Source organism: Paramisgurnus dabryanus, chromosome 15, assembly GCF_030506205.2.
Source record: "Paramisgurnus dabryanus chromosome 15, PD_genome_1.1, whole genome shotgun sequence".
NCBI lineage: Eukaryota > Metazoa > Chordata > Actinopteri > Cypriniformes > Cobitidae > Paramisgurnus > Paramisgurnus dabryanus.
The window spans coordinates 34868690-34882034 of NC_133351.1; the positions used below are offsets into that span (position 1 = coordinate 34868690).

General features: G+C 38.5%; 1 protein-coding gene across 1 annotated transcript in view; it reads left to right on the forward strand.

The window, feature by feature from the left end:
* Positions 1 to 437: 437 nt before the first annotated feature.
* The window catches only part of hat1 (histone acetyltransferase 1), a 30970-nt gene continuing 18062 nt past the window's right edge, over positions 438 to 13345 (forward strand). Inside the window, exons 1-8 of the mRNA XM_065293235.1 lie at positions 438 to 513; positions 1690 to 1761; positions 1942 to 2017; positions 2145 to 2265; positions 8669 to 8848; positions 10156 to 10277; positions 11234 to 11338; positions 12156 to 12262. Coding sequence (XP_065149307.1) covers positions 507 to 513; positions 1690 to 1761; positions 1942 to 2017; positions 2145 to 2265; positions 8669 to 8848; positions 10156 to 10277; positions 11234 to 11338; positions 12156 to 12262 — 790 coding nt within the window. The 5' untranslated portion in view covers positions 438 to 506. The remainder of the gene's footprint in view (positions 514 to 1689; positions 1762 to 1941; positions 2018 to 2144; positions 2266 to 8668; positions 8849 to 10155; positions 10278 to 11233; positions 11339 to 12155; positions 12263 to 13345) is intronic.

Genomic DNA, 13345 nt, shown 5'->3' on the forward strand with positions numbered 1-13345 from the left:
GACTTGTTAATGCATGTTCATTTAACTTTGAACAAGCTGTTGCCAATAAATTAGATAAATATAAATCTACAGTAAGTAACTGGCAAACAGCTGTATAAAACAATGTTTTATAGTTAACTATTAGAACAATGCTTTGGGATTTCATTTACATTCTCATTAGAAGAACAAGAAAAAAAGACGCATGCTATCAAGCCTGGTTTATTTCAGTTGAATGATCTTTAAATTCGCAAGTCATCATCATTTTACAACAATCAACTAAGAATAATAATCAACTTTATAATTGTGAATATTCTAAAATACGACATTCTTAATGGCGTATGCAGCCTAAATATGCGATCTCCAGAGGATGCAGCCTTCCGTTTGAGAAACGGCCAGAGAATTTGAGGCCGCCGCGATGAGAAAAAAAACTTCAGATTTCCTCCAATGGCGTGAGCGAACGGAAGCACGTGGGGTAAACAGGAAGTAGTTTTGGCATTTGGCGGGTTGAGCCGTGAAGACGTGCAGAAATGGCGGGTGAGTGTGAAATGCCTTCTATAATCGCGTTTATGTGTCATTATTGTTATTTCGATAATGGATATGTGCTTATGGGATGTTACTATGAAGTGATACCGACCGCTGATATCTGAGAGAGAACGGTTTAGTAAAATACTGCGTATTAGCTGCGGCTAAATGCTAACCACCACAGATGCATTGTGCAGTACACATGTTTGTTTAAAATGTTTTGCGACTATTTTGTATTTAATACATTAACGTACACAAAGAATACTTTACGGTCGTATAGGTTATGGTGAACAGGCTAGTTAAACACACACGTGTGTTCAGACAACTGTCAATGTAAACACGTGCGGATGACATCGCGATAGATAGATAGATAGATAGATAGATAGATAGATAGATAGATAGATAGATAGATAGATAGATAGATAGATAGATAGATAGATAGATAGATACATAGATAGATAGATAGATAGATAGATAGTTTTATTGGTAGTGAATGTGTTAGTATGAATGAGAGTGAGATCATTTAAGCTAAGCATTCATACTGTATACTACACAAGATGTGCACTGAATGTTTATAAGATTGTAGTGCACACTAGCATGCACTGTTTATTGTATTGTTGGTATACTGTTGATTGTAGGGCATTGTCTATGAGTACTTTATATTATGTAAACATGGACTCAGGTATGTCCTCTACATGAACTAACTAGTTCATCTATGACTGTTGATTTATCTTAAGTAATTTCTTTGACATGTAAGTTATGATTCCTGTTTGTGGCAAACCTTGACAGTGTTGCCAGATTAGAAATGTCCAAGCATTGTAACAGCAACAGCCAAAATCACGTGAAATCTCACTGTCTCGTGTAGCCAGACCTTCAATAATGAAGGTTCAGCCAACAGTTTGTGGGCGTGACGTCTGAGAGACTACCCCAAACCTAACCCTAAACCCAATGTTTTACAGGGTTTAGACCATAGCTGTATCCCTTCTAGACAAAACCAAGAGATAGAAGACATACATTATAGGCATTTGTGTCTCGTCGCGATTTTGAGTGTAGACGTATAATCCACAGCTAGATCCATGAGTATAGAAGCCCTATGATAATTATCATATGTGTGGCAACACTGAACTCCGATGACAGAAATGTGTTTGCTGTGGAATGAGTAACTTTACCTCCGTTTCTTTCTTACAGCTATGAATGACATGGAGAAGAAATTTGCGGAGTATAAATGTGACACCAATGAAGCTTTATGTCTGAAATTAGGTAAATCATCACCAGAAAACTAAGCTTTGTCTGTGAGTGGATGTTTTGTGTTCAGGATGGATTTGCATGCATGCAAAAGAAGATCTGTTTCTGATTTTTTTCTAACCCCATTATTAGTGAAAGGCATTGTGTTATTTTGTTTAAGTGCTCTTTATGTAAATGTCTTATTATTTGATGCAGTGAGGTTTCCAGAGGATATCGATGATGAAAGCACAACATTTCACCCTGAGTACAGTCATCAGCTCTTTGGAGATGAGTATGTATCAGCTACTGTTGCTTGTCATATACTGAACTAGATTTATTCTGCATGCAGTTGGTAAAAGCATATCAGCTATGCTTACATTTACAGAAATGTCTCACTCTTGTGTTTTGTTTTTGTACAGTGAAGTGGCATTTGGCTACAAAGGTCTTCAAATCCAGCTGTTCCACAGCGCCGGGAACCTGAGCACTCTATTTAAAGTCAAATACAATTCCAGGGTCACAGACCAGTTTGACTGTGTGGAGGTACTGCTTTCAAAGTACAATACTTTATGAATCTACTTACTGTTAGACTTCTTTAGGTATCTAAAAGTAGGAACACATGAAACGGATGCCAACGATGTAATACGGTCTGTGGGGTTGGCTCACATTGGGCACGTGCCGGTGGCGTCTGTGTCCAAAGTTGTGTCGTGATGGTGCAAACTTTCCATACTAGCAGGTGGCAGTAGTCGGTATTCATTAATCAAAACAGGAAACGGACGAGCTAATGACTGGCCGGATACATAACATAAACAAAGCAGCGGTCACTTACCTGTCTCTAACACATCCCATTTACCACAGATATATCTGTATTGTCTTATAAGCTTTATCTTTTAAAATATTCACATATTGGAATGAGAGATAAAAAAAGTATAATAAATTAGACAAGCGCTCTGTTGGTTCCCTCCTGAATCTTTTCAAATAAAAATGATTCAACATGCATTCAACATGCTGAATCATCCAAAAAGGTGACAGTGCCAGAGTGACTTGTAGTATCATAAATGCAAATAAAAAATTACCATTATATACTTCCACTACCAACAGTTTGCAGGAAGTGTTGAGACCAAAAGATGATCCAACATAGAATCTAAATATGTTGTTCTACTTTTCTCACAGCTGTCTTATTCTTGTAGCTTTTTCATTTTTTTCTAAATCAGAAATTATGAAAATCGTTTATTCAAGTTAGTTTTTAGAGTCATAAAAGTGTGTTTTAGTTAAGTCTGTTATGTCAATCTAAACTTTAATATAATTTTTTGTTAAAGTGACACTTCACTGATTTGCATTAAGCTTTGTATAGTTAGAACCCCAGTCATGTTTTTGAATGGTCGTGCATCATTTTCTCAGTTGTCGCTGAGACAGGAGAAATACAGATTTCAGTGTTGCACTTCCTTCTTTCAATGATGTAAAAATCATCATTTTGCATCATTGAAAGCAGGAAGTCCTATATCTTTGTTTAGGGGGTGAGACTACAAACACCCCTTTTCTTGGTCATATAGGCCCCAAATTCTAAATGTATGTTACATTTCAACTACAAATATGACACACTTTCATTAAAGATTAATGTTTTTACGGATGAAATGCTCCTTTAAAGGATTACTCCACTTTCATAAAAAATCAAGAAAATGTACTCACTCTTTCATCCAAGAGGCTGTTTACACTTGGCATTAACATGCGTTTTCATCGATCGGATCACAAGTGGACGACTTTAATGCCAGGTGTAAACGGTGTTCAAAACGTTTTGAGCTCGTCCACTTTCAACCACATTCAGAGGTAGTCGAAACCACTTTCGATCGGATTGCTTGGGTAGTGTAAACGCAAATGTGTTTGAACAGCCCCACGCGACCGCCTTCTCTCCGCCCATTTATCTAATCTGATGTACTGAACACAATGTTTTACATCTTTTCTGACTTCTGGCGCGAACACACGGTGAACAGTGCTATTTTTGCTTTTCTTTGATAAAGGCAAAAGCGGCTGATCTCCGCAGTTTCATTTTGAAAGCGCGTGAAAGTTGCGCAATCTTATTTCATCAACTGCGCGGAAATATCAGAGAAAGCTCTAACATATACACGTACAAAAAACTGTGCAGCATGTTTACTTGCTAAACAAGCAGCGGACTCCGACATAATATTAGTTTGTGTCCATATAAACTCATCATTACTCCTGCTCGCTTTTGAATGACAGCAAAGAGACTCGCCCCCCGTCTCACAGATCACCCCCTCACAGTATTCAGGACAGAAGCGGTCGAAAATGGACAAAAGAGACAGATTTAAATACCAGGTGTAAACGTAATGTGTCTCTCTCGTCCACTTGTGATCCGATCGATGAAAACGCATCTTAATACCAAGTGTAAACCAAGATGTTTATGTCTTTATTTGTTAAATTAAAAAGAAATCAAGTTTTTTGAGGAAAACATTCCAGGATTTTCTCCATATAGTGAACTTAAGTGGACCTCAACAGTTTACAGTTTTAATGCAGCTTCAAAGAGCTCTAAACAATTCCAACCGAGGCATAATCTGGCAAAACGATCATCATTTTTGCAATAAAAAACACGTAACTTCTCGTCTTGCACTAGCCGTGTGATGCGCCAGTGCGACCTTAAGTTTTACATAATCGCGTCGAAAGATCACGCGTTTCATTTGTGAAAAGCACACGTGCGGACCATTTTAAAGGGCCCATGTCACAGGACTTTTTTAAGATGTCAAATACATCTTTGGTGTCCCCAGAGCACATGTGTGAAGTTTTAGCTCAAAATACCATATAAATAATTTATTATAGCATGTTAAAATTGCCACTTTGTAGGTGTGTGCAAAAATGTGCCGTTTTGGGTGTGTCCTCTAAAATGCACATGTGCAGATCAAGTGCAAACACTGATCACAATGATGGTGGTTTGTTGAAATTGAAACTCAATTGTTCTGTGAATTATTTTCTCTCTGCACTAAATGGCAGTGCTGTGGTTGGATTAAGGGGTTGGATTATTATAATAAGAGCTCCTTATGACATCATAAGGAGAGCCAAATTTCAATGACCTATTTTTTCATGTGCTTGTAGAGAATGGTTTACCAAAACTAAGTTACTGGGTTGATCTTTTTCAAATTTTCTAGGTTGATAGCATCACTAGGGACCCAATCATAGCACTTAAACATGGAAAAAGATTTTCATGTCATGGCCCCTTTAAACAATAAACTGACACAAAGACATTAATTAGCATCATTCAACATACAACAACATCAGAACACTCCTCTTTCTCCACACTTGTCAACACTGGAGCGTAGTTTTGCATACTTCATGTGTGACCTTTCGATGTGATTATGTAATATGTTAGGTCACGCTGGTGCATCACATGGCTAGTGCAAGACAAAAAGTTGTGTTTTTTTTTTTGTGTGGGACAATGCTGATTGTTTCGCTAGATAAGACCCTTACGCCTCGTTTAAGATCATTTAGTCCTGCATCAAACTGCATTAAACCACTAAAGTCCACTATATGGAGAAAAATCTTGGAATATTTTCCTAAAAAAATGTAATTTCTTCAAAATCTCGGAAGACACGGGTGAGTTAGTTATCAGATTTTTTTTATGAAAGTGGAGTAATCCTTTAACAAAATGGAGTTTGAGAATGAGAATGAGAATGAACTTTTTTTATGGCAGTGTGGCATAACAAAGGACACCTGCTAGTTTATAGCTATTTAAGATGAAGGCTGCTGTTTCATGTTAATTTTAAAAGATAAGAGTTAAAAGTTTAAAATATAGCACTGTTTATCTCAGTGTGACAGAGACTTTACTGTAGTGATTGTAATACTTATGCAGATCTCATAATTTAATCGGGACAGTTTTTGGATTTTTCTTTGCTTCAGGATAAGAATTCTGCTGTTGCCCACCCTCCATGTTGGTTATCTGATATGACTGACACTAACTTTTTAAGACCAAACCTGTGATTCAGATTAATTTTTGAAGTCATGTAGCAACATTATGATGCTAATATGGTTTTTCTGTATAGTTTCTTAAGCTATGAATCATACCTAACGAAATGATTGTCATTTTCGCCTAAAAAAGTACTTTTTAACCGCAACTTCTTGTCTTGCACTAACGCCATCATATATTTTACGTAATCACGTGGATTATCAGAAATTTTTATAAAAGTGGAAAGGTCCTTTGAGATGTTTATGGTAGAGCTGCGTTAAATAATAGTGGATTTTATGATGTCTTTTGCAGGGCTTAACCGTTGCTCATATTGAGTTCTTTTTTCCGCTTCTTTTCTTGTAGATAAAGATGTCTTTGATTAGGAGGTGGTTTTTTTTCAGTGTAATTGAATTCTGCGTCATTGTTGAACCTTATCTCATAAAGAAGATGTATTCCTTAAATGAACCTCGAGTCTCTGAAGAGTCTTGGATCCTTAAGCGGTGTTAGTTAATATGGGAACTCCACAATGCTGCGCTTTTATTCGTGTGATTGAGCAATTTGTCGGAGAACAGCAGAACCGTCTACCATTTCTACCGTTTTCCGTCCGTGCCATTCTCGACGTCCTTCTCTCTTGGCCCCCGTAATGTAGTGGGACAATAGTGAGTGTTACTGAGCTGCAGGTGCAGCGATCCCCTTCGGATATTAGCTGATGTCTGAATGAGCAGGAATTAGCGGCGTGTTGCATTAGCCTTTTGTCGTGTGTTTTGTGGCCGTCGTGAATGAAGAGTCCCGCGACACAAGCGGAGCCCATCACACGGCCGAACGCGACCAAAGGGCCCTGCTTAGCAGCTTAATACAAAGTGTTCTCATGTCAGCCCTGCTCGAAATGGATACAATGCAAACATGGGTGCGCATTCTGCTGGGTAAAAAAATCCCAGAGAGGGCGGAGGAGGGGGACGGCGCTATTGTCCGCCCGGGAGCCCGTGAATGGAGAGGGCAAACTCGTTTGATTGAGTTCGCTTGCCAGCTTCTGAACACAGGAGCCTATTATACATGCCTGGGGATTTTTTTGTTAAGTCGAGATCAATTCATTAAATTTTATTGCCCGGTGAGAAGCAGGGACGCATTATTGTGGGGGTAACTTCATCTCATATTCATGGTTTAAGATAAGTAGTAAATGTATTCAATTAAGTGGTCTTTCAGTGGAGGTGGAGGAAAGGGGGGCCTGGAAACTCCTCAGCTGACATTGCTAATTGCCTAATGGGTCTCCTTTCTGTGCCACAAAAATATGTATTTTTTCCATTTAATTCCTTTTTACACTGTGCCAATCATGGCTGAAGTATACCTTAATGACAGAACAATAGGGAATTACTTTGTTAGAGCTCTTTTGTGATTATATGTGAGGCCAAGCGCCAAGGGAATAGACGCATAACTCATAAATGTGCCACTTCAGTTTATGTGATTAAATTCAGCTGCTCTCACTGTATACTAGACACAGCTGAGTTAACCGCTTGCCGTCTGTATGATTTCCATTTAGAGAAATGTGTTTTCTTTCTACGAAGGGGAAACGGATTCGGTCTTGCGGTCTTTACCCTTAAAGGAGTCGTTTTACCCATCGTTTACTCTGTATTCACTCTCTTTCAAGCTTGTAGACTGTCAGAAAAAAAGGTACAAACCTAAGGTTCCATTTTGTACCTTTACAGGTATACTAAACATGTATTGTGTCGTTTTCATTATATGCACTTACATGACGATTTCCAACGTAACACAGATATTTAAAGCAGTTTTACTTACCGCCTGTGACTCATGACGCGGTTTGGACCGCCCCATTTCAACAAAATCCACCTTTAAACAAACACACACGCAAAACTCCCTTGCTACCGTGGAGAAACAAACTTACGGCTTAGTTGGAAAGCTGAATAAGGCTTTCTTCTCCTTACCCCCCCAAAACACACTTCTTTTTTCGTGCCATTTTTGAGTCTTGATATAAAACAAAGCTGTCGAGTGCAGTGATACATGTGATTTCTACTCGAAGAAAAAATGCTATTGCTAATAAGCGTCCTCGTTCTCACTCTGATTAACGTGTGGGTGTGCTTTTACAGGGGAAGTGCCCATAAAAGGAATATGGGGTCACTGATACTTAACAGGTACCCATGTTAGAAAAAACTTTCAAAGACTTGAGACCTGAGTTTGGTCCAGAAATACTTTTGTCACAAGCTCATCTGATTTTTTGTCACGCATTTGTTTAGCATGAGGATTACAAATCTTAAGGGGGTCGCACACCGGACTCGCAGCTCAGTACCGCGCCATTCTAATAAATAACAAACACATTGTTTTCTGAGTGTACGCACACCCAGCTATGACTCAAATCCCTGTCGCGCCACTCACATAGTTTAACGTTAAATAACATCATATTTGTCCCAAATCATTAACGATTAACATTGGCTGCTAACGTATATTTTGAAGTAGACGCTGTCTGACTAAGCTTGCGCTATTTAATGTCCACTTCCGGTTCTATCATACCTCTGAGTTTTCCTAGACGCGACTCGACGTGGTGCTGAGCTTGCGCGTCCGTTGTGCGACCCCCTTTAAACCGTGTTAATAAGTCAGAATGCATGAAATAGCATTACCCACCCCAACGTGTATAATAGGTCCTTAGGGTATAATATTGTACCCCAAAAGGTGTTGCGTACCCAGCGACAAAAAAGGTTTTTGTACCTTTTTCTGAGAGTGTATGACTTTCTTTCTTGCTTCGAACACCAAAGGGTGTAAATTTGTATGCTGTTGGAACGTATATTGAATCAAGTTTTACATTAGGTGTGAATTTTGATTGACACAGTTCTTTAGTTAGATTTAACTTGATTAGGTTTATGTTTACATGATTGGTGTCTCTTGTAATCCTGATATTATCTCTCTCAAAAATGCTGTTTGCCATTTAATCCCGCTCTCTTTTTCTTACTCGCGCTCTCTCTCTCTCTCTCTCTTTGTCTTCAGCCAGATGATGTGGAGGGGAAGATTAGAGAGATCATTCCTGCGGGTTTCTGCTGTAACACAGATGACTTCATCTCTCTCCTAGAGAAAGAGGCCAACTTCAAACCCTTTGGCAGCCTGCAACACACCTATAAAATACACAACGTGGAGGCAGGAGAGGATCTGACCTACCAGATACACAAGGTACAGGAAGAGCCCAATTTCCACACACACAGAGTCGCTGCTTTGAGTGTTGTCAGCATTATTCAGCTCAATTAAAAAGAGCAATTCCATGCAAATGCTTTAACCAAAAAAGTTTTGCCCAAACTGATAGCTCAGATGTCAATTTCTGGTGGCTTAAATACTAGGGATGCACCGATACCACTTTTTTGCAATACGAGTACTAGTACTTGCATTTTAGTACTTGCCGATATCGATACCGAGTACTTATTAAAAAACATGATTTAAATTTACAGGTAACAGCTTTAGTCATATAATTTAACAAAACAATAAGGGACTAGTTTTCCAGTTTGTTGTAAACTCTGCCTCTTTGGACAACACGAGGCATTAACCCCTTACATGCCGCTCAAACATAGACGTTTCTCAGACCGTGGTATCGATCCCTGGTATCGGGGGACTTTTAACGAGTACGAGTACTTTAGACTTCAGTATCGGTATCGGTGCATCCCTATTAAATACCCATGTGAGGTCTCCGTTTAAGTTTTTAAAACGGTTTTAAAATGTATTTTTGTGGTTAGGTAAGCACGCTTTTCAGAATTGTCACATCCTTGACCCTGTTTTTCCTCAGAAGTGCACACACGAAAATAAAATAAATATGTTCTTGAAAGAGCCGTCCCTTCTCCAGTTAGGTATTTTTGCTTCTTGTTTGTGCTTTTTTTATTCACAGAATTCATGCAAAGTATGTTGTCTCCCATAAACGTGTGTTAGTCACACCCATAACACATGTATATTTTCCTTATCTAAAACGTGTGTAGACTGATATATTTCTGATGTCTGGACTCTATCATTAATGGTTCAATAAAAACAAATTAAAGGGATTGTTCACCAAAAATGAAATTTCGTTTATCATTTTCTCATCCTGGTGGTGTTGTAAACCTGTATGAACTTATTTTTCTGATGATCACAAAAGAAGATATTTTAATGAATGATGGCAAGCACCCAGCTGATTGTAACCAATGACTTCCATAGTAGGAAAACAAATACGATTTAATTTAATGGACACCATCAACTGTGTGCTTACCATCATTCCATAATGTTTGTTTTCCTACTGTGTAAGTCAGTGGTTAAAATCAGCTGTGTGCTTACCATCATTTATTAAAGACTTGTTTTGTAAAAAAACCTCATACAGCCAACATTAAGGGTGAGTGAATGACAACAGAATTTTCTTTTTTTTCACAATTTAAATTTAGTAGACGTTTACGCTTATAACAGGTGGACACATCACGGTGGACACATCACGATTTATTTGATATACTTATTTGTGGTTTCAGGTGGATATCCTATGTCCAGGTTTCAGAGAATATCATGAGCGCTTGCAGACATTTCTAATGTGGTTCATCGAGACAGCCAGTTTCATTGACGTGGATGACGATCGCTGGGATTTCTTCCTAGTGTGAGTGTCTCAATATAAAAACTGACCCCTATTAAAGGAATGTTCATTACTGGTTGAGCTGATATTGAATAAACAGCTTATTTTCTTATCAAACAATATATAAACAGCTTAAAATTATTTGTTGGATTGAACCTGGCAGCACAGGTAATGTTTAACTTGTATAGAACTTGATTTTTGCAAAAACCCCTGGAAGAGACCCTCTCAGATATTTCTTATTGTACTCATGACTTTACACTACTAGTACAGCCTGTGTTGATAACTTCAGCAGTCCAGAATAACCAATCAAGAGCTCGCACAAAGCCAGCGACTGTCAATAAGAACATAGTCAGTCAATGGCGAAGATCGTAATGACAGTAACTTTTTTGAACAATGTCTGCCACACACAAACACACACAAAACTTCCAAACGGGTCTAGTTACGTCTCTCTGGCCTTTGTGGACCCCGTGGGGCCAATTATCAGGCCGCTTTAATTATATTTTCTCCTGCATTAAGGCAAATTGTTGATCTGGCAAGAGTTTCCTTTGTGCTGTTTGTCTCTTTTCTTTGCTCTTGTGTTTCTTTCATTCTTGAGTCAGGCCAAGAGGCTCAATTGAACGTTGTTGTCTTTTGAAACAGTGAATGAAGTCTCCAGTGCTAGTGAAGGGGACTCTGCCTGTGTTTTCTTTGCTTTGGCACCTATTAAAACAGACAATAGGCAAATGGACTGGAGTGATGTGGAGAGGCTAGATGCCTGCCTCTCTGCACTAAGTTGCAGTGCACCAATTAAGTGCATAATGCATTCAGTGTCTCCAGCAGGTGCAGGGACGTCCACTGGCCCTCTGCAGCGTGCCCGCGCTGTCGATTGGGTGTGTGTGTGTGTGGGGGGGGTGTCCGGTGCATGGGAGCGTGCCTATGATTGACCTGCCTGCCTTTGTCATCTCACTCTCTCTGTCTGTATCTCTCTTTTTTTCTCGCAGATTTGAGAAGTACAATAAGGATGGAGAGACCCTCTACGCAACGGTTGGCTACATGACAGTGTATAATTACTACGTATACCCAGACAAAACCAGACCACGTGTCAGGTAATTACTAAGGAAGCACGTGCCCGCTATCAGCTTTATTCTTACAAAAAAGGAAAAGAAAATTACACATCTTTCTCTGCCTCGTCCCTAAATCTCCTAAATTACCGTCTCGTGTCTCTGGCGTGCCAGCCTCTCTTTGGGTATTATGAGAAACATGAATCCAGCATCGCCCACCCGAAATCCCGTTTTGAAAATGAATCTAATGTATTGATTGGCACGACGTGCTAACATTTCATTACGTTGGGCACTACTGAGTGAACAGATACAACCTTTCAAACCGAAACTGATTATTGTTCTTCTTCTTATAGGGAAAATAATAAAATGCTGCTAAATAATTGTGTATTGTTAGGATATTTTAGTGAACAGAATTATTAAATTTTTCTACAATATTTTTATTGCAAATTCTTTTGTCACTTGGTATCTTGGCTGGTACTAATATTATTTGGCCCCTTTTGTTTATGCATGTATTGTATTGTCAATTTCTGTCACATCATGTTGTTGGGCCAATATTGTGCCATATAGTAAATATTACAAAGAATTTTGGAAGTATTATGTTTGGGTCACTTTGTGTTTTGTGTAAAATAAAGGTCCTAAAGAAACCCATTGGAGAAGATCTGGTCATTAGTATCAGTGTCAGTATATTCTGTAAAGTCAGTAGTGTAGTGTGCATCTGAAGGGTGCTGGAAGTGTAACGGTGCTTACGGTTTTCAAACCAGTTTTTCAAAGGCTCAAGAGTTCTAACTTTAATTTGGTATTGTGGTAAAGCCGTGTGCACTTGTGAGCAGGACCACTAAAGCTTTTGTGTGTTTGTGTGCAGCCAGATGCTGATCTTACCTCCGTTCCAGGGAGAAGGCCATGGTGCTCAGCTCTTAGAGACGGTCCACAAATACTACTGCAGTTCCCCTAAAGTTCAGGACATCACAGGTAAACACTGAGGTGTAGACTGATCATTTATACGGACTATTTTTTTTAATTATTCTGTCTTTTTTGTCATTAGCATAAGTAAGGTTTTTGGAAAGATAAGGATTTAAGCAAAACCTCTAACTGTATTAAACCGTGTAATCTGTCTCTCTTTCAAACATCAGGCATCTTTTACTGTAGATATCAGCATTCATAGAAAGTTAACAGCTGTTTGGTTAATGTATGTGTTCCAAGCCAGTTGATTGTTTATATCATATTGTTTATTAATTATATATGAGGGAAATATTATTTAGGTTTTCTTCTGATTACACCACATAGATTGTTGATAATCTCTGCAGTCTTCCTCGATAAAAATGAATGGATGAAAATCAAGTTTTTATTGTTGTTTATGTGTCTATGTGCTGTTTTTAACTCTTTCCCTGCCAGTGTTTTCAAAAAAGTTGCCAGCCAGCACCACATTTTTTGCCTTTCAGAAAATGTTCTTCTTTAAATATATAAACATACAATATATCCAAAGAAAGAAGAGACCCTGTGCTTTAAAACAAACAAAGAAAAAATGTTCATCCTATCTTCATTTGTTCTCTTTTTATCACCTCTCAAATATGAGTAGGTTTTTTTAAAAATACAAAAGTTTGAACAAAAAGTTGAGATAATTGCATTTTTGTAAAGGACTTTTGTTGGAGATCAGATTCAGAACGATGATCAAAACTTACACACAGTTTTAATTGTTTTTAGCTCAGTAACTAAATGCTATAGTGGGGAAGTGGGGAACCCTGGGTCCTGGAGGGCCACTGTCCTGCAGAGTTTAGTTCCAACCCTAATCAAACACACCTGAATTTCATTTCCAAGTAATCCTGGAGACTTTAATTGGATTTTTCAGGTGTGTTTAAATAGGGTTGGAACTAAACTTTGCCGGACAGTGGCCCTCAAGGACCAGGGTTCCCCACCAGCCTTTTTTTTTTTAAAGTTGCCCGTCAGCATATTTTGTGTTTTCCACAAAATGCCCTCCAGGAAAATTTTCTTCTAAAAATATATAAACCTACAAATATATCAAATTAAAGAGCAGACCCTTTGCTTTCAAACAAA